The sequence below is a fragment of the Nelumbo nucifera genome, chromosome 1, assembly GCF_055504915.1.
Source record: "Nelumbo nucifera cultivar China Antique chromosome 1, China Antique-T2T, whole genome shotgun sequence".
Classification (NCBI taxonomy): domain Eukaryota; kingdom Viridiplantae; phylum Streptophyta; class Magnoliopsida; order Proteales; family Nelumbonaceae; genus Nelumbo; species Nelumbo nucifera.
In genome coordinates, this window is record NC_142649.1 from 181,045,010 (window position 1) to 181,066,084 (window position 21,075).

The window sequence follows — 21,075 nt, forward strand, 5'->3', positions numbered from 1 at the left end:
GACTAAGAGCCACTCCCAAAAGCCTATGGGCCACATTACTACTTAAGTCCCAGTCGCCTCTTCGGCACGGGCAAAGTCAAAGAAGAGTGGACTACGAGTTTCTCCCAAAGCCTACGGGCCACATTACTGCTTAAGACACAGTCGCCTCTTCGGCATGGCCAAAGTCAAGAAGCGTGGACTACGAGTCGCTTCCAAAGCCTACGGGCCACACTATTGCTAAATACCCAGTCGCTTCCTCAGCATGAGCAAAATCAGCAAAAGTGAACTATAAGTTGCCTCCAGAGCCTAAGGGCTACACTACTGAACTGGCGGAGACCTCCTAACCTTACAGGCAGCTCGCCATTGGCAAGCAGCTCCCAAAGCCTGAAGAATTGGATCAGCACTTACTAGCTCATCGACTTATGGGCCAAAAGAAAAAATCTACTCCCTTCGCTGAGTTACTCTCAGCTTGGGAGTGGGGGGCAAATGATGAGGGTGGATTTGGCCCTCCAGTGAAATTGTGACACCTAGCACCTCATGCAAACCAAGTGCAGCCTCTTGACGACTGGGTAGCTCTGGCAGCTCGGCATAGGCAACTCGATACAGCTCGAGTAGCTCGACATAGGCAGCTCGCCACAGGCAGCTGGCCACTCCGTAGGCAGCCTGGCGTCTTACGAAGCGCTCGCCACTTAGGGGCAGCTCGGCACTTACAGGCAGCTCGACACTTAGGGGCAGCTCGGCGTATCGCAGGAAGATCTCCTGCCTGACAACTGTACCTGATAGATCCGGAGACCTGTGCCCACGTCTCTCGCTAGGCGGCGCCGTGCCTGCCAATCCTGAGAGTTGTCCCTTGACTGGCAGAGTCGTACTCCGTAGCAGTCGCCTGCACCAGCCACCTCAGCTTTGAGAGTAATGGCTGCGGTAGAGAGACAGAAGCGGTTACGCCTGACTTGACAGAGGCTGTTACACCTGATTTTACAGGACACCACTATATAAGGACTCCGACCCCCAAAGACAAGGGGGAGAGAATTAAAAAAATGGAGGCAATCCTTGCTCTCTAGCTCTCTCATTTCTCTCCAAGCTCCCTACAATTAGAATGCTAACTTAGGCATCGGAGAGTCCCCGCCAGGAAAATACCCCCGGGTCCTCTGATTCAGTTCTCGCAGGTCCCTCAGCTCCCGCCGCCTACAAAGGAGAGGAGATCACCTCATGCAGAGGGCAGTCGAATTGCGCTACACCAGGGAGCTCCACCATCCCTTGAGTTACAGGCCGCCTAGGAGCAGGTCAAATGACGAGTCCACCAAGGTAGTTCACCATCAGGGAGCTCATCACCAAGTAGCTCTCCACCAGGGAGCTCGTCACCAGGTAGCTCTCCACCAGGGAGCTCGTCACCAAGTAGCTCACCACCAGGGAGCTCGTCACCAAGTAGCTCTCCACTAGGGAGCTCGTCACCAGGTAGCTCACCACCAGGGAATTCGCCACCAAGTAGCTCATCACCAGGCAGTTTGCCACTAGGGAGCTCCACCATCCTCTGAGTCACAGGTCACCTGGGAGCAGGTCAAGTGACGAGATACTTGGCCAAAAAATTGGTACATTTGAAAAAATTAATACGTGACCAGAAACGGTTACATCAATTACATTTCAACGTGCATTAAAAATATTTTCCGTACTTCTCAGGATATTTTCATTACGAGAACATTTCCCGTAATGCGAATTCAAAAGACCTATGACTCGATCCAAGGATATTAAAGTATCCATGCAATGTGTATGGAATTTGGGCGTGTGAATCGTGGGAGTTGGGACGACCTAAATGTTAAATAGTATGAATTTGGGGTTTCGGACAATTTTAAACGAAAATACTCCTGTTATTTGCATTTTTTTGGATGTGAATAAGTAATAGAAAGTTGAAGGAAGGTTCTTTCACAAACAGCCTTCGGATGCAATACATAGAAAAGGAACGGAAACAAGTCAACAAGCCATTTCCTTGAATATAATATTTTTCGACGGTAAATGATTTTCATATTTGGCCTAAATTTGAAAAATCCGACCTAAACGTCTCACCTGAAAAACTAACCCTTTTGGGCTCCCAATTAAATTACCACGTGAGAGATTCCTAGATTGTTTAGGCTCAGTTTGAAAAGAGTACAAATACAAATAACGTATTAGAAATACAAAATAGAAGGTTTTGCATTATAAACATTTGTATTTATACTCTTCCCAAACGAAGCTTTGGGGACTTCACTAAATGATCCCTATTTTGCTGTTCTGGTTAGAGTGCAGAAGAAAGCTAACCTAGGTTTCACTCTGTATTACCTATGTAGCCAATTTCCAATGTGCCCCGTATAACAATTCAGGTAACCATGGTTTGAATAACAGATGAATCTGCAGAGAACGTACCACCGTAGTTTTTAACCATCTGATTTATAAACCTGTTTGAACATTGAAAATACCAAGCAACAAACACTCAAAAATATATATATGAAATTAGAGGTACAGACTACAGAATAGGTTGCCAAACAAAATGGTCAACTAGTCGAAGGGTGCAATATTGCAATGGATAATGAAATCTTCTTCCATCAACAAAACTAAATTTACAGCGAATCAGCTACTAACAAAGTGATATACATAAAAGGAGCAGAAAAGAATATACCAAACAATCCCATTACACTGATGAATCAACCAATTTATTAGTTGATAACCAGCAGCTCGAATCAGGCTTGATTTTAGAGAGAAGTCGTATGAAATTCAACCATCGAATATAGAGGGTCATGCCATGCAATCGATATGCCTCTGAGAGCATAGACTACTAATAAGTATTTCTCTCACAAAAATAGGCACAAACACCAACTGATCAGTTGGTGAACACCCCTCCCCCAGATTGGAAATTTTGAATGACGGCATCTCTGATTGTTCAGAACTTCATATGCTTATGACCTGAGCTTTGGTTTGACAAAGAATGCTGACAGTATGCTTTTACGGCGAACAGGGGCACGAATAATCTGATTATGGCCTCGGTTGTCAATGGACCTGAATGCTGTCAATTGTTTAGATCCCTCTGAAGAAGTATCCTGCAAAAAAGCTCAAGTTCGTAACTTTTCCAGTTGTCATCCTACTGGCATGTTTTAAAAGGATCTGCTTAAAGAGGCAATATGTTTGATAATGCAACACAGCATGGAAATCGTCCTCCCAGACATGCCACAACAAAAAATAAAAAAGAAAAGAAAACCAAAAGAATAAATAGCTAGCACATAGGAAGCAGTGCATTGTACTTAACAGAACGGAATGGCAAAACAGGATTCGTGTAGCTGATCCATATGGTTGGGACAAGGAAGAAGTGTATTGTTTGGCTTGCAGGCCTGGTTATGTGATAACTCTAACCCAAAAGTGTAGTTAAACCATTGAGATTATCCAGAAGGAAGAAATCCTATTTGAACATGTTCAATTGACCAGGTAAATTTTTGGATCATCCAGACGTAAGAAATAAACAGCTTGTCAATTGAATTATCCTTGCTGCAGAAAATTAGTCATTGCCAATATGAAATTAAGCTCTTATTTGTCCACTAGACCATATTTATGTTGAACACCAACAAATCAACATCTTCATGGAGTATATGATGAAGCACGACCAATCCCTTTAACACCAACAGCTTAACCAATGTTTCATTCTGTAAGCAATTTCAATGAAATGTATACATTCAAAAAGAATAGATCTTGCAAGTAACACTAAAGAAATCACATTAATCAGAACTAATGGCCTGCTTCTTTGATCATTATAAGTTACTTTCCCAAGACAAATTGCAACATGGGGAAAATTACAAATTATCTAATACAAGAATATCATCCACATACAGATAAAGGGAGACAAATGACAAAAAGGTAGGAAGAGAACAATGTAATATATTTGCATCTTGAAAAAAAAAAAACAAAAAAAGAAAAGGATGAAAACTATGGACTTCTGAAATGGATGATCTAACAAGGGGATAATTAGGTGGTGGCAACATTGACACAATTACTTGATTGATAAGTCTAGGGAGAAGAAGAGAAAGATTCAGAGTTTTCAGTTATAATGGTGGGGATAAATTGAAGCAATTGATTGATGTAAAGAGAGCATATGATACCTGTGAGAGAGACATCATAGCTTCCAATTATGATGGGACTCCATCAAGGCTCAAAGCTTGGCCCTTATTTGTTTGGACTAGTCAGATGAATTAACTAAACATATACAGAAGGAGGTCAAATGGTGTATATTGTTTGCCTATGACATTGTTCTAATTGATGAAACTAGAGAGGGATTAGATTGGACTGGGTTTCTCCATTGCAACCTGGATGACCAGGGCTCAAATCTTGGAACAGCCTCCCTGTATGTTTAGGGGTAAGGCTGCATACATCTGTCCCTCCCCGGACCCCGCATTGGCAGGAGCCTCATGCACTGGGCTGCCCTTTTAGAGAATGATTAGATGCAAAATTAGGTTTATGAGAAATGTATGATCAAAATAAGAGGTGCACATTTGGGGTCCTGAATGATAGGAGAATACCACTGGGGCTAAAAGGAAAAATTTATAAAATGGCTGCAAGGCCAGTAATGTTGTATAGGTTGAAGTAGTGAGAAGTGACTTAAGGGCACACACTTAAGAATGGATTGCACTGAACAGAGTGGAATGGCAAACTGGATTGATGTGGCCAAGCCCATGAGAATTGGTATGAAATTGACTAAAAATAACAGCATGAGAATATTTCCAAGGGATTTTAGGGTGTATGGGATGTGGTGTTTAGTACTAAAGCATAAACGACAAAGATTTCAAAATTTCTGGCCATCTAAGAAATAAAGAATATGCTGAATTCAAATTTATGCAACAATAATCAAGAGTGTAATGGATGAAAAATAAGATTTAACAAAACAATTATAAGTTTAAGAATAGAAATGAAAATCAAGGCATTAGAAAATAAAAGGATACAATTGTTAAACAATTCACTACATTAACTTTTATTAAAATTGACTTCGAAAATCAAACTATAGGTAACTCGGTTATGAAGGAGAAAGTGAGAGAACATGATTTTTTCTCATAGCAGAAGCACTTCAGGGGAACCAGTCTAACCACCCTTAGTAATTTACCCTCCCCTAGAGAATGGCTAGGGATGGACCTCACCTGGTATTTTGCCAAGTTTCTCCTCAGCTTCCTTGCTGGGGCTTTCTCCTTTGGGGAGGAATCAAGATTTCTACTTTTAGATTGTTCCTGAACTGAAGAACAATCATTTGTCTGTTTTTTACCACTAAATTATGTTTCTCTGACTTTGAAAAAAATTGTCATGCTCCTCATATGAGGATTATGACAGTATGACACTGCATCAGAGAGTTTGAGTCCATTTTTTGGCATCAAGTGCATAATAACTTCTATAGCACTCAAATAGACCTCTCACAGTGTCACTTTAGTTATTAACCTCGATGCCATCCATTAAGAGCTTAGAACTGGACTTTTCCCCTCCTCTAGCTTAATGAGAAACTCTGTATTTTTATAACTTTCTTCCAGCAGGGGCCATTTTTTGTAAATGGTAAAATCTCGGGCTGACAAGATTGAGTTTGAGAGCAGCCATTTTGTACAAAAAATCTTGCCATAGGTTAGGTCTGTATCCAGTCCACCCCTCCCAAGACCACAGATAGCTGGCACTGATATTGGGTAATGACTTTCTCATCACTTTCTTCCAGCCATAAGCTTTTCTCTCCAACTGATCTTGTCTCTTTCCAGCACCACCTCAACTTATCAATTTTGACCTCTTTCAACCTCTTGCATGGTTATTGCTTTGGATACTGGAAGAGCTCATGCTACCCCTTATAACAAGCTTTCAACAGATGAAAATCTACGTAACTCTAAATCTAGACCATTCTTCCATAATGATTTCTTATGGTCATTTTCTCAAACCTCATTTGAATTTGGATAATCAAGTTTTGATTGCTTTATATGCACAAGGTGATCTTTAAACGTCATAATATAGACCAAGGCAAAACCGCAATAGCTATACAAAGAAAGTTTTAACATGTATACTTTTCCAATTCTTCAAATCCCCTTGTGTTCTTCAATTTTCATCATGCTCTATTGTCAGGAGACAGGAGTGCAAGTTAGGTACCCAATTTGGATAATTCCACAGCATTGGGTCTATTCAAATTTAAAAAAAAAAAAATGCTGAACCTGATCCTGACCAAGTTGCACCCCTACCAATGGTTCTCCTAAGCTGCAAACCATTAAATGGTAAACACAAGCATTTCACTGGAACAAAGATTTTCTGTTCATGGTAGCATCCAATACCGAGTTACAAAGATGAACTAGAAGAAACCCATGTCATTAATAGGCTGATGTTAAAAAGATGTCCATGTTACATTTAGTTTCTTAACTGAATTGGTTGTGGGTGAACATAAATAGCCTCATATTTAATTTATTATTTAAAAATTCAAAAAAATCCAAAAAATTCTAAAGAGATTGGGAAGCAATTTGAGGAGTCTCACGTGGACAACTGCATTTTAGAATAAAGTACAGATCTCACAGAGCACAAACACAAGCACTTTGACTATCCTACCCTAAAACGTGCCTCGCTTGTGCGCTTAGGTGTGCCTTTTAAATCACTGCTCTATACACTTCATGGATCAATACCCACAAAACCAAAAGGATACCTAGTCAAAATGATGAGCATAAGAGTTTCTTACCTTCGAAATGTTTGGGTTTAACTCATCCACATTAGGATGTCTCTTCTCACAAAATGGCAAATGCCCGTGTGAGAGTGTCTTCAATAGTAGCTGAAATCAAGTCAGTTGCTACCTCTTTCTACAAAAATCTATATAAAGAAAAATGGGACAAGAGGCCTTTTCCTCTAGAATTATCCTTCAAGAAACTGAGTTCAGATCAGAAGATGTTCCTTGAGAGACCTTTTTCAGAAGAAGAAATCAAATCTGCAATCTGGAGTCTAGAAGGGGACAAATCTCCTGGGCCAGATGGTTTGTCTAACTTGTTTTATATTAAATGTTGGGATTTCATTAAGTCTGATCTGTTAAAAGTGTTCCAGGACTTCCACAGAAATGCATCGTTACACAGAAGTCTTAACGCTACCTTCATCTCCTTGATCCCTAAAGTGGAAGGGGCCACAAATATTAGGGACTTTAGGCCCATCAGCCTTTTAAATAGCTTCTACAAGATTCTCGGAAAGGTGTTAGCAGTGAGAATGAAACAGGTGCTAAGTAGTTTTATTTCTAAAAATCAGTTTGCCTTTGTTCCGAGGAAACAAATGCTTGATTCTGTCTTGATTGCAAATGAGCTTATAGACTCAAGGTTAAGGGAGAGTTCTCCGGGACTGGTTGTAAAGCTGGATATAGAAAAAGCATATGACCATGTAAACTGGAGGTGTCTGGATCAGGTGCTGGAGAAAATGAACTTTGGACAGAAATGGAGAAATTGGATAAAAGTATATGTTTCTTCTCCCAAATTCTCAGTGCTGATCAATGGCCGGTCAGTGGGGTTTTTTGATAGTTCGAGGGGTCTTAGACAGGGGGAGCCACTCTCTCCTCTGCTCTTTATCTGTATATCAGAACTCCTAAACCAATTCTCCTTAAAGGCAGCAGCTAATGGCTTGTGGGATGGTTTTGAAATTGCTCTAGAAGCGGAAAAAGTCAATCTATTGCAGTTTGCTGACGATACTCTGTTTCCTTGATGCCTCTTCTGACTAGGTGGATGTTCTACTTGGTATACTTTGCTGGTTCGAAGTAGAATCAGGCCTTAAAGTTAATCTTCATAAAAGTAAGATAATCCCAGTGGGCCCCGTTCCTAATCTGGATCTTTTGCTAGGTTGATGGCCTGCCAGGTGGATTATCTGCCGGGTAAATACCTTGGCCTCCCACTAGGTGCCAAATGTTATTCTTCTGCTTTATGGGATCCAGTAATTGAGAGAGTTGGGAAAAAATTGGCATCCTGCAAAGCAAAATATCTATCTATAGGAGGGAGAGTGACCCTTATCAAGAGTACCCTTGCCAACCTCCCTACCTACTTCATGTCCATGTTTCCTATGCCATCTAAAATTGCAAAGAAACTTGAGAAGATGCAGAGAGATTTTATCTGGAGAGGGTGGGAAGAAGAGAAGAAGATGCACCTTGTGAATTGGGATCAAGTTTGTCTTCCTAAGGCAAAGGGTGGTTTAGGTCTTAGAAGATGGTGGCTAATTCGGCCTTATTGAGTAAATGGTGTTGAAGATTTGCTGCAGAAAGATCTTCTTGGTGGAGGTCCCTAATTGCAACAAAATTTGGTGTGGATTGGGGTAATTGGAAGTCTCAGGATCCATACCCAACATGGGGTTGTTCGGTTTGGAAAGGTATTCTAAAATCTCTTCCGGTGATGTATGAGGGACTGAGGTATAAGGTGGGAAGTGGAAATAGGCTGAAATTCTAGAAAGATCCCTGGTGCATGGACAGACCTTTAGCTGAGGTGTTTCCCCTTTTGTTCCAATGTACAGTTGATCAAGAAATATCAGTGGCAGTCTTATGTCATTTCGAACAACTCAGTGATCTGGAATCCTCAGTTCAGAAGAGAATTATTTGATTGGGAAATAGAAGGTGTGATGCAGCTTCTGCAGATTTCACAGGAGCAGACGATTGACATTGCAGGTGAAGATGAATGGAGCTGGTCCTGGAGTAAGGATGGCTGTTTCTCAGTCAAATCCCTTACTTTGAAGCTTAGTAGCAAGGGGGTTACTGAGTTCCCCTACCAGCAAGTATGGAAGTCTTGTGCTCCCTCAAAGTCTATATTCCTTGTTTGGACTATGGTGCTGAACAAATCTCTCTCAAGACTCAACCTGGACATGAGGGGTATTCAGCTCCCTTCTCTGATGTGCGGGTTGTGTGGCTTATTGCCCGAGTCCACAGACCATCTGTGCTTACATTGTCCTATCTCTTCAAAAGTCTGGTACCATTTCATAGGTGTGCCTGGTCTTAATTGGATCATGCCAAATTCAGTGAAAGACCTGCTGCTTTGCTGGAATCTCCAAGGTTTGAAGAAAAAAGGAAGTTTAATTTGGAGAACTATTCCTGCAGCAGTGATGTGGGTAATTTGGTCTGAAAGGAATAGAAGAATCTACAGCAACAAAGCTAAGAGCACTGACGAGATAGTGCAGCAGGCACAGTTAGCAAGCTGATTTCTTGGGTGTCTGTTACACCTGATTTTAAAGAGCTGAATGTTCCTGAATTAGTTAGTTCTATATCCATTTGGGATCTGTAACATGTCCTGTAATCTGAGCAGCTACTTGTGGCTTGCTCTTCTATTGTACTGTGTTCTTTTTTATTCAATAAATTTATTACTTTACCATTCAAAAAAAAAAAGATAACACCATTTATTTACTGCTTTAAGTGGGGGCAAAATGTAGGTACTGCACATACTTTTACAGTTCGTCCTTATTCATGAGGCCACAATGCTAATGGTTTCTACAATACTTGGTCATAGATGGAATTGCATAATCAATAGCATGTATAGAGAAATCATAGCATGTCTCCTCAGGATAAACTTATTCCAGTCATAGAAACATGCAGATCATGTCCTACAAGTCTACAACCATACTTGACAATGCAAAAACTTGAAAATCCATTGATAATCAATATAAAGGCTTCTTCTAGGAAAGAATAAAACGTGACTCAAGATAGCCCTTTGGTATTTCGACCAAAGATTCCACTGCAAAGCAGACAATAAACCAAACTTCAGTCACCCCACAAAGGTGACAACTCTCACATGTCTTCTGCAGAATTAAGGGGAGAAAAAGCAATGGCATTGGAATTCCATTATATTTGCAAAAAGTTGTCCTGCACAAGCACTTGAAGAATCCAAAAAATTGTACTTCGGCAAGCACTTGAATCAAGATTTTGTCACTAATCTATTTTCTGAATAGAAGCATGCTAGACACGTATGATTTTGTCACAAATCAAGATTTTGGAACTCTTAAAGCTACTTTATTATTGCATTCTCAGCAACTGATTTGTTTTAACAAGTAGCATACTGATCTTGGGCAATTCCTTGAAGTCATCATGAATATTGCTCAATTCTATATGAAATAAAGAAAAAATGTGACCCAGAAAATATAAAAAGTTAAACCACAACCAAATGGATTATTTAGATCATGCATCCCTTAGAAGAATGTAGGGCACATCTGAGTTGCTTTAGTTATTGATTTTGGCATTACCCTCCTTGTGACACCAAATGTTTGCGGAACTGTACTAGAAGCAGAACTTCCACTAGAAAAGTGGAGACGAGCAGTTGAGGATTTTGATGAGACAGATTCTTCAGGATCTACAGGAACAAAAGATTGCAGCAAAAAAAATAATGGCTTAATAATGGACAAGCAGACAAATAGTGAAAAACATGTTTAGAGCACTTGAACTTCACACACCCAATAGTTGGAATGTTCCAGAAGTTGATCCAGAAGCTTTTGGGCCTTCCATGCTGCATATAAAAAAGTTAAAACATTAAAGCTCTCAGATAGACAAATAAGCACCTACAAAATCCATTATTCTTATAAACTTAAATAGATTTCAAAAACCTACCCCATCAAAGCATGTTGAGTCCCATTCAAGGTGGACTTGGTTTCTGAGGCTAAATGCCAGGAAAGAGTTTTTGATGGAGGGGTGCCTGGTAAATGAGCACAAAAACTAACATTAAATAACAATTAACAAAGCCTCCTAAAATAGAAGATCTGAATGTGCCAAGACAAAAAAAAAAGCAACCTGAAGTGTGAAGACGGGATCTTGCTTGAAAATGCATTTGCCTGGCGTCTGCTGCTTGTATCTGTGGACTAAACTGCACTTTCTTGTTGACTGAATCTAGCTTGGAGTTGCAGCAAAGAAAATGTTACAATTTGTCCGATTATTACAATACAACTTGCAAAAGAAGTCAATAACAGTAACAATCATACTCGGTAAAATGTAATGCTTGTGATGCCGTGGGATGAACGCCAACAATTGTTGCTGCCTAAGGCCTTCTTTATCCATGTATATTTGACAGGTAAGAAGTTGCTAAATTAACATACAAAGTCAGATCAGCTACTACAATTGAGACTTTTTCAGGAGCAAAATCATCAGTGAGTTCAGTATCAGGAAAGGAATTACCTGATCAAGACAGGAAACCTTTAGCTCCATTGTCGAGACTTCTAATGTTTGTTGTTCAAAGAGATCAGTTAACTTGTAAGCAACTGTACCAAGGTGATCAACAGCATTGACAAGAGCTCGTACTGCATAGTCTTTCAGGTTATCCAGCACCCTGTACAAATTTTCATCTTATTCTGAATACAATAAAAAGAAACAATGCATGATGATATTAAGAAAAAAATTGCCATTAATGAACTGTTACAAATAAGAACATAAAACATTTCCCATGAAAATGAAACACCTATTTTGAGATTTTGAGATCAAATTACATGTAATATCCAATAGCAGCACTTGGGCCACTCTGCCAAAGTAAGAAACCTATGCCAATCTGTTAATTATGTAGTCTCATAAACCTTTAATGGATTGTGGACTTTTTTAATACTTCAATGGCAAGGATAAATACAAGGAGAAAGGTATGGAGGACATAATTGAAAATATCTCCAAAATGGTTGCACTTCGTGTAAAAACCTTGGAGGTGTCTGCACTATATACAACAGATGACATTATCAGAAATTGGAGACAGGTTGCTGCTTCCTCATCAGGAAGAATGATCCTATCAATCTGTTCAAAGCCACCACCTCTAAGATGTTTCAAGTTGAATTTCGATGTATACAGCCTGGATAATCCAGATCCATCTTGTATGGAAGGAGAAATCAGAGATTGTGATGGACAAATACTTGCATTATACTTGGGCCCGTAATAGTTGGTGATTCAACAAGGGCTGAACTATGCACTGCTCTGCACAGGTTGACAAGGGAAAAATCATTAAATTACAGGAACCTTATTATTGAAAGTGACTCAAAGGTTCTTAGAAGGTGGATGAAGGAAAGCCATTAAGGACCATGGCAGTATAGATACACTGTCAAGGAGATCAAAATGTAGGAATTGCAAACAAGGTCAATTGGGCATTGCAATCTACTAATGTATACTAACGGCTTAGTAGATGGTTCAGCAAAACAAGGGCCAACAACAAATCAGCTGTACTGGGGTCACTTATCCCAAGGGGGGGGGGAGGAATTGTAATTGAAAAGTCAAATGAACGCATTTTCTTCTTCATATTTAATAAAAATCTGAGCTGTTACCAATCAGGGAAGAAATCTCATAGAGTTGAACTACTTTCTATTGTTAGTATCCATAGAGTTGCTGCCTGTTGATAACCTTAATTTACAGAGCTCAAGTGTTTTAATTGACAAGTTTATACAAAGAAAGGGACTTCTTATTCACAATCTAGATCCATCATCATTTATGCATCATTATATACCATAAAAACTTTTTTTGTTTTCTTTTTCCTGATAGGGTGTCAGTATGTGATGGGCTTGAGTCTCTCTTGAGTTCTTTTTGGTTTATTTAGTTGTAATAGGATTAGTAGCATGTTATTAGAGATCTTTTAGGAGTATAAAGTCCTTATCTGAGTGTCTTTTTGGGTTACACAAAAGCAATTAGAAATTATTTTGGATTAGTTCTTGAGCAAAAGAGATCTGGAAAGGAAGATTCGAGGCCTTATTTTGAGTTTATAAGTAGAATCATTGTAATTGGAATTTTAGAATTGATTTAATGGAATAAAAAATTATTTTGAATGATCTACATCAATCATTCTGCATGTACATGCAGCAGATTGTAGCCAAGGCCTGATATTCAATAAGGCCAGACTGGAAAATCTTATCGGAGATGAACAAACAATTGATATGAGAACATTGAAAAGATTTCTTAAAAATTTGCCAGATGCCTAGAAAAGGAGAACTAATATAAAATAAGATGTTACTACAGTTACTTCCCCATTGAGAATCAATCAAATGGTGGAACCAATTACCAAAATCTTAAAAAAGGTGCCTCATAAAAGTTCAAGCTAAGAATTAAACAGGCTGTGGTAGCTAGTGTTGCAAAATAAAAAAGGGTGGTTGTCCAAGATTGGGCAGCATAATATGTTTTTTGATCAATAACTGCACAATTTATTAATGAAATAAAAAGAGCATTGTAAAAGAGATAAGAGAGAGAAGATTCTCTCTCATTCTCTCCCCACAACAAAACCCCTGACTTACAACCGTACCCAAAATAAAGTCTCTCTTCCCACCCCTTGTTTGGATAAAACATCAGCTAATGAATTAGCACGTCTCTTAATCCAACTCGAAGAGACTTCCATCTCTCTTGTCAACCATCTGAATTTCTTCTTTTCATTGATGTAGATGTACAATTTCAATTTTTCACTTTGTACACCCTCCATCAAGGCCAAAATTCCTGCTCTAAGAGAGCCTCCCTCCCCAACCGGTCCTGAATATAGAACAATTATCTTGCCCTTCTCATCTCTAAATACTCCACAAATACCTGAGCTTCCTGGGTTTCCAACACTACTACCATCAAAATTAAGTTTGATAAATCCTCTTTCCGGTGGAGACAATTGGTAACTAGAGACAGTCTTAGGTGAACAAGATTTAGCCACTTACTTCCACTTTCTGAGTATATCATCCATTGACACATTTGAAAAAGTTCCATGGATTTCAGCCAATGTTCCACTCTGATCATTATTGTTTCCATTATATCTTCCTTGCTTCTCTCCTCTAGAAAAATTCTAGAATTTCATTCTTCCCAAATTGTCCACACTGTTGCTGCTCTTAAACATCTCCACATGAGTCTTCCCCTTTTCTTTGGCCACACAAAGAAAGTTGGAGCAAAGAGGCTTTGAACATCCATCGGAGGATTCCACCTACACTCAAACAAGGAGAAAAACCATTCCCAAATAGAAGCAATGAAAGAACAAAAGATAAGAAAGTGATAGCAACTCTCACCATTAGCCTTACATAGGGTACACCAATGAGGGGATAAGCACCAATTTCGTCATTTTCTTTGAAGCAAATTACAGGTATTAATCTTTCCATGGACAACTTCACAACTAAAAGCACCAATTCTAGGAGGAATAGGCTTACACCATACCTCCTTAACAGGAAAAGAGCTAGATAAGGCTTGAGACAATGCTTGAAAAAAAAAAAAAAAAACAGAAGCACAGGAAAAAGAACCAGGAGTGCAAATCCAAATTTGGTTATCAAACTTAGAAGGATCAAGAAAGACTTCTTCCAACAGTTTAAGTAATGTAGCTGCTGAGAAAACTTTGGCGAAATGGATCTCTATTAACAACCTTTTTAGGGGTTTCAGCCTTAAGCATTTTGTAGATCATTGGAAATCTATCTTATGGGATGAGGCTCTTGTGTTGTAATCTGTAGTCTGTGGGCTTTTTGTACTCGGATGCTGAGGAAATTCTCCCTCAGCAGCCTTACCTCTCTTTGTTTTAATAATTGTTATAATTCAGGTCTGCCTTAGAGTTCGGCCTGACTGAGTTCAGTTATGTAGAAGAAGAAAAAGTGATAAAGAAAGAGAGAAAGAGAAAGAGAGAAGAGAGAATTCTGGTTCGAACTGAAAGAGTCAACTTGACTTCTCCCAGTCGGCCAGTAAGTATTTATATTATTATTAAAACATAACTGAAAAGACCTATGTGCCCTTACTTAAGTTAAGAGCACATGTTTCAACACAACATTACAGATCAGCAACATCAATCAAGGTATAAAGACAGAAATACCCCTACGATAACAATAATACTCACCATTTCTCAACAAAAAAAAAAACAAAAGTTCATGTAGTGTAAGTACATTCTAGAGTTCGGAGTCCCTTAAACCCCTCCGAAAGCCCAAGTCCCAATTAGAGCCATTACTTGAAATTGAAGGAACCAGAAATAGGTTCATTTTCAGAACAAGTGAGTGCAAAATGAGGGAAATTGTTCCTTCAACCAAACATGTTCCTGAATTTAATGGAATTACCACCACATAGATTGTATTTGATAAAAGGAATGAAAAGTGGTAATACTGCATTGATGTCCTTCCAAGGAGAAGCTCAATTTGCCTTAGCCCATGCTCCAGCATCCCAACCATTGTCCAAAAGCCATGAATGCTCACTATCACCTTTGCCCATAGTTTGTCCCAATCTTGTGGCATTCTTCACAGCCATTTCCCCAAGAGAGCTAAGTTCCTCCTTTGTATATTACCTAATCCCAACCCCCCCCCCTACATTTTTACCTCCACTGACCACATCCCAACTAATCCTATAACCCCTCTTTCCTTCACCTAGACCTGAAAGTAAATCTCTCATCATCTTCTCTATCTTCCCGCTCACACCTATTGGAACCTTAAAAATTGGCATGTAATAGATAGGTAGGTTGGAGAGGGTTGATCTAATCAAAGTAATCCTGCCCCCCAAAGATAAGTACCCTTTCTTCCAATTGGCAAGCCTCTTAGACAACCTCTCTACCACTAGATCCTAGAACCTCACTTCTTTTGGGTTAGCTCCAAGAGGTAACCCTAAGTAAGTCAAAGGCCAATGAGCAACATTACACACTAAATGTTTCACTCTTCAATCTCCCCATCATCCATATTTACCCCAGCTATGCAACTCTTTTCAAGATTTTATTTTAAATTTGACAAACTTTTAAGTGGTTGCACCTACAATTTTAGGTTCCTTATCCTCTCTAACTTGTCACCCTCACAAAATAAAATAGTATCATCTACAAAATAAAGATGGGTAATTGGTACATTGTCTCTTCCCACTCTCCAACCCCTTACTAGGCACCTTGAATCAGCTCTTAGGATAAGTCTACTTAAAACATCAACAATAAGGGTGAATAGAAAGAGAGAGAGGGGGTCACCCTGTCTAATTCCTAGCCTAACAGAGAAAAAATCCACCACTATGCCACTTTTTTATCAATAACAGGAATTCATTAGATTAGTAAAAAATTAGTTACAGAACTCCAGAGAGAGATAAAAAGGTTTATCTCTCTCCAAGAGGACAACCAAAAAAAAAAAAAACTTACAATACAGCCCAAAACATTTGGTCCCTTCCCACCCCTTGCTTTGCCAAAGCATCTACATTTGTTGTTCTCTTCACTCACTGAAATTGGATTTCCAACCCCCTAGTTAGCCATTGAATTCCCTCCTCTCATTAGAAAATTTCCAAAGTCCACCACTATGCCATTAACTATCACTAAATAATGAAAAGTCCTCAAACAGCTCCAAATGCATTTACACCACCTTTCTCCAAACCAATACTTCCTCAAAACCTCAATTAGAAAATGCCAATGAACCAAAACATAAGCTTTCTCCAAATCCAACTTGCAAATTACACCCTTTTTTTTAATTTTTTCATTTCCTCAACACACTCACTAGCAATCAAAATTTGATCAGTAATTTGTCTTTCTTTCACAAAAGCCCTTTGATTCGATGAAACAATGAGAGGGAGAACTCTTCAGATTCTTAAATATAGGACCTTAGCAATTAATGGTGAAACCATTCTCTATTTTATCCCAACAATCCTGGTACAAATCAATGGTGAAACCATCTGTCCTTGGCACCTTGGATTTGTCCATAGAGATCACTACTTCCTTAATATCTTCCACTTTAAACGGCCTCTCTAACCACACTTTAGCATCCTCCAAGAGACTAGGCCAATCTAACCCTTCTATCCACAATCTTTCCTCTAAGAGTCTCCTGAAGATTGCTTAAAGTGATTCACAAAAGCCCTAGATATCTCCCTTGGATGAGTGATATCCACACCTAACTCCAATTTGGACACAAAACTCTTCCTTCTCCTACATTGGCTATAGCATGAAAATATTTTGTGTTTTATCACCCTCTTTCTAACTAACCTCTTCCTTATGTAGAATATCCTCCAGTTGCTTCTTCAACGGCCACCTTAGCTCTCTATCTCCCTCCTCAAAAAGACCTTGACTCTTTCATATCCAAACCTTTAATCTTGTCAACTACCTCCTGTTTTCTTCTATTCTCCCAAAATGCTCTAAATTCCACTCCTTGATCTTTGTCTTCAGCAATTGTAGTTTCCTACGAAATAGCACCCCTTTCCATTTCTAGGCCTACCTTCTTCCCACCATTCTCTCACTTTCTGAATAAAGCCAGGATAACATAACTACATATTTTCAAACCTGAAAAGTGTGGGGCCAACACCTAGCAAACCCTCCTTATAAAGAGTGACCGGACAATGATCAGAAGTTACCCTAGGTAGAGCCCTTGACACTAAATCACTCCAATGCTCCTCCCAATCCATCAAGGAGAGAAATCAATCCAACCTGGATGTATGTTATGTCTATTTGCGTTTTTCTGAAGAAAATATCTTGAATTAAATATTTTTCAAAAATAATTTATCAAAAAATATTTTTCAAATTATGAAAAAATACTTTCTAAAAATCTATAATATGCAATGGATTTTTAAAAAATATGGGACCAAAATTCAGGAACTTTTGATTATATATTTTTTAAAATTAAAATATATTTATATTTTACATATGCATACATTTATTATATTATATACATATTTAGATATAAAATATACCGAATTTTCTACTTTGAACTTTTTAACAAAAATGCCTTAAATTGGCCAGTCGTTTAATGTATTATGTTGATTTGTATTATTTGTTCTTGGTTCTAAATTATACACGAAGATTTCTTATATTGCATCTATTTCATACACATATTTGTCAACTATGGTTAGCACCTCAAATTGGGTTTATCAAGTTCAACTTTGATGGTTGTACTTTGGGTAATGCAGGGCCATCTGGGATTAGTGGTGTCTTTGGAAACCAATAAGGCTTTGTTCTTATAAGTTATTCCAATCCAATAGCATGTAGGGCCATCTAGGATTAGTGGTGTCTTTGGAAACCAATAAGGCTTTTGTTCTTATAAGTTATTCCAATCCAATAGCAGCAAGAGAAAGCAACTCTTCAAGGATGGAGCTGCTTGCATTGGTACATGGGTTGAAAAGCCTGAAATTGGCTTTCCCCTTGGGTTAGAATGGAATATTGATTAAAGGAACTTGTTATGTTGCAATTGGATGGGCATCTCTGACAAACAGATGAGTCTTGGAAGCTTAGACATCGTATAAGGGAAGTAAAGGTTTTACCAGCTAGCCTAAGTTGCTCATTGGATTTCTATAGTGGCTAATGGCTTAGCGTATTCATTTGTAAGAAGAGGAGTTGAGATGTTTATAGTGACATAAGGCTTTAGGCCTAGGGGCCAGTGTTCAAAAAATCATAGCTATATCGTATATTTTCATGAACTGTATCGATAAATAATAAGATTATTCCTATGTTTATATATCAGTTAAAAATTAAAAATGTATATATCAAAAACTTATATATGCATACATACATACCTACACACACACATTTTTTAATCCATATCTACTATATATTGTCCTTCATGCAATAGTGTTATCTACTTGTATACTAGAAGCATATGATGATAAAATTGAGGTTCATTTAAAATTCAATTAACCTAAATGTAGATATTAAATAACCTAAATAAATCTTATTCTGGTAAGGGCTTAAAACAAGTGACCCTTGAGAAAAAAAAAAAAAAAGAAACAAGGGAATGACAAAGTAGAGAATTGGGTCTAAATAAGATTTCAAACTGAAACCACAAGATTTTTTAAGAAAAGGATTTAGGCATAAGATTCATGATTCATACATATATAAGTGTTCATAATTATTAAATAACAACTATATCATTTCAAAAGTGATGGTAGGAAAAGAAAACTTACATTTGTTTCTGTTCACTATTAAGATAAGACTTCTCACAGTATTCAGCAGCAGAATAAAGTTGAGGTCTTAAGTTCTTCAGTTCCTGAAACAGTCACTAGCATAATGGTCAAACCAGAACTTAAGCAACAACCCTTGCAATTCAAGTTATTTTAAGAAAACTAAAAAGAAAAAGAATTCATCAACACATTTGACTATGAGCTGATATTTGTTAGCGTGGTTGCAAATTGGTTTCTCTTGTATTGTGCAGTTTATTCGGGATCTATCGCAACCTCAGTTGTTTGGCTTTCTTAACCAAAAATCACTTAAACAAGAATTTCTGATTTTTCATAATCCAGTTCAATTTAAAATTAGTCCCATTCAATCTTCAATTGCAGCATTTAAACTTTTATAACTAACTTGTATCTTAACTGCAATCAAAAGAAATGCAACATATGCAATCAGTCAAGATACCATAATAACCTATTGCTCAAAAAATAAGTATTGCATACTTTCATCATTCAAAAAGAATGTGAAAAAGGGAATAGAAATCAAGCTGCACATGAAAGTTAAGTCAGTCTGGTTTTGTATAATAGTCGAGTTTTGAGTCAAAATTATTTTACCCTCCTGTATCATCCTTTCCCCTTCTTTTCTTAAATAAAATTTTGTGTTTCTGATTAAAAAAAAAGTACGGTTGGGAGAAAATATGAAACATGCAACACATATGATTCAAAAACAAAAGACGCCAAACTAAAAACTCCAGCTTAAAAGACTGGAATGAAATTGAATGCATCACCGTATCTTTAAATTAAATAAAAGTGGGCAAAAACAATATGCCATCACGATAGCGTGAGATTACAAATATGAACAGCTAATGAAGAAACCAAAATAAAATTTAAGTAGACATTCATAAAAAAAAAAAATGAAAAAGGAAAAATAGCTAAGAAATCAAAACAAATAGAAAAAATAGATCGAAGTCAAATAACAGCAAAAAGTCAAAATCACGGAAACCGAAAAGATCTAAACCACAAACCAAGGCAATGTCATCAAGAAGAAGTAAATCCGATCTTAGAACGGAGAGGGAGGAAGGAGCGAGAACCTTACCTGCAAAGCCTTTACGAAGCTCTTGCTTCTCTCCATGGAAACCTCGTCGAAGGTCATGGCCGGATGTCGAAATTGATGCATTTTGGACGTCTCCGCCGATGAGATTTACAGTAGAAAGAATGTAGATACCCTGGCGAGGAGAAATTAATACTGATTTATGGTTAGTGAGTGAGATCATGCGTTTAGGTTTTGGTGGGAAAGCCAACTAAAAGCTAAAGCACACGGAGTGGAGAGGAAGCAATTCCAGAGAATGCGTGTTATTGGATTTACTGTCGTTTAAGAGAAAATGACGGGGTATTTAATGATAGTTATCTGTGGTGGTTGAGAATTGAGACCCTTCTGGCTTCTGTCCTTCACTGTCTTCTCGGACGGTGGTTTCGTCCGTTCAGATTAGAATTTAGAGAGGTGGGGCCGTGGGGGAAAGGGAAGGAAAGGAAACGGCCGGCATTGCTTTTGAGTTTTGAGTTTTTGGGAGACACGATAATATGTGACGAAGCTCCATCACTATGAAGTTTCATTTCTTCATGGTTCATGCAATTCATGATGCCAGCTGGTGCCATCATCAAGACCATTACTTAAGTTGACTAAGGAGAATCCATATATCTAACGGTGTAGATCATTGGACAAAATGCAGTTATTGGATTGGTTCAGTTGAAAGACAAACAAAAGGAGATTCCATTTCCTCGATTCCTGTACGGTATTCGATTCAAGGTCTTGTGGGGCTGGCCCTGGCCCGAAAATGTGTCAAAATCTTGCCAATAACAACCCAATGATGTAAATCGCATCCGTACGATGGCCTGACCCGCACTTCAACGTACGAGTGGCGTCATATGTGGAATCAAGCTTCAGGGTCCCATCCATCGCCCAAAAAAAAGCTTCACGTCCCAACCATGACGCTGATCGAATGATGCAGACTGTAATGCGCTTGGCTGGCAGACTGGTTCTTGGTTCTCGTTTAAGGTTGGGTGCAATGATCATGGACCGGGCTTTTACAGTGTATTAACGACCATTAGGGCTGCCTGGGCCCGCCGCAACTCGCACCCGGGGTCGGACTACAGTCCAAGCCTAGAAGAAAACAGGCTGCCCAGGCCCGGGTTGAAATTATCAATCCTAGTCGGATCTCCCTCCCACTCTGTCCATTGAATCCGGTCCGAGTTCAAATCAGCCCCCCACAAGGGGGTGACATCATCGTTAATTATTCCCAATACACGGCTGGGCTGATTTGAACTCGTACGGTCCCATCATGGTGAGATATTCCTAA

The 21,075-nt window shown here is 38.7% G+C and overlaps 1 protein-coding gene across 2 annotated transcripts; it reads right to left on the reverse strand.

Moving 5' to 3' along the window:
- Window positions 1–2,426: 2,426 nt before the first annotated feature.
- Window positions 2,427–20,232, reverse strand: LOC104600269 (protein ABIL1). 2 transcript variants are annotated; one of them, XM_010263130.3, is made up of 9 exons: window positions 19,815–20,232; window positions 18,734–18,816; window positions 11,105–11,255; window positions 10,912–11,011; window positions 10,724–10,813; window positions 10,544–10,628; window positions 10,390–10,442; window positions 10,183–10,289; window positions 2,427–3,047 (listed from the first exon to the last, which is right to left on the reverse strand). In XM_010263130.3, exons 1-9 carry the CDS (start codon window positions 19,893–19,895, stop codon window positions 2,907–2,909), a joined length of 891 nt encoding a protein of 296 aa, XP_010261432.1. In that variant the 5' UTR covers window positions 19,896–20,232; the 3' UTR covers window positions 2,427–2,906. The 2 variants fall into 2 exon arrangements, with proteins under 2 accessions (XP_010261432.1, XP_010261431.1); XM_010263129.3 differs by having other exon boundaries at window positions 10,724–10,819; window positions 19,815–20,231.
- Between the last annotated feature and the right edge of the window lie 843 nt (window positions 20,233–21,075).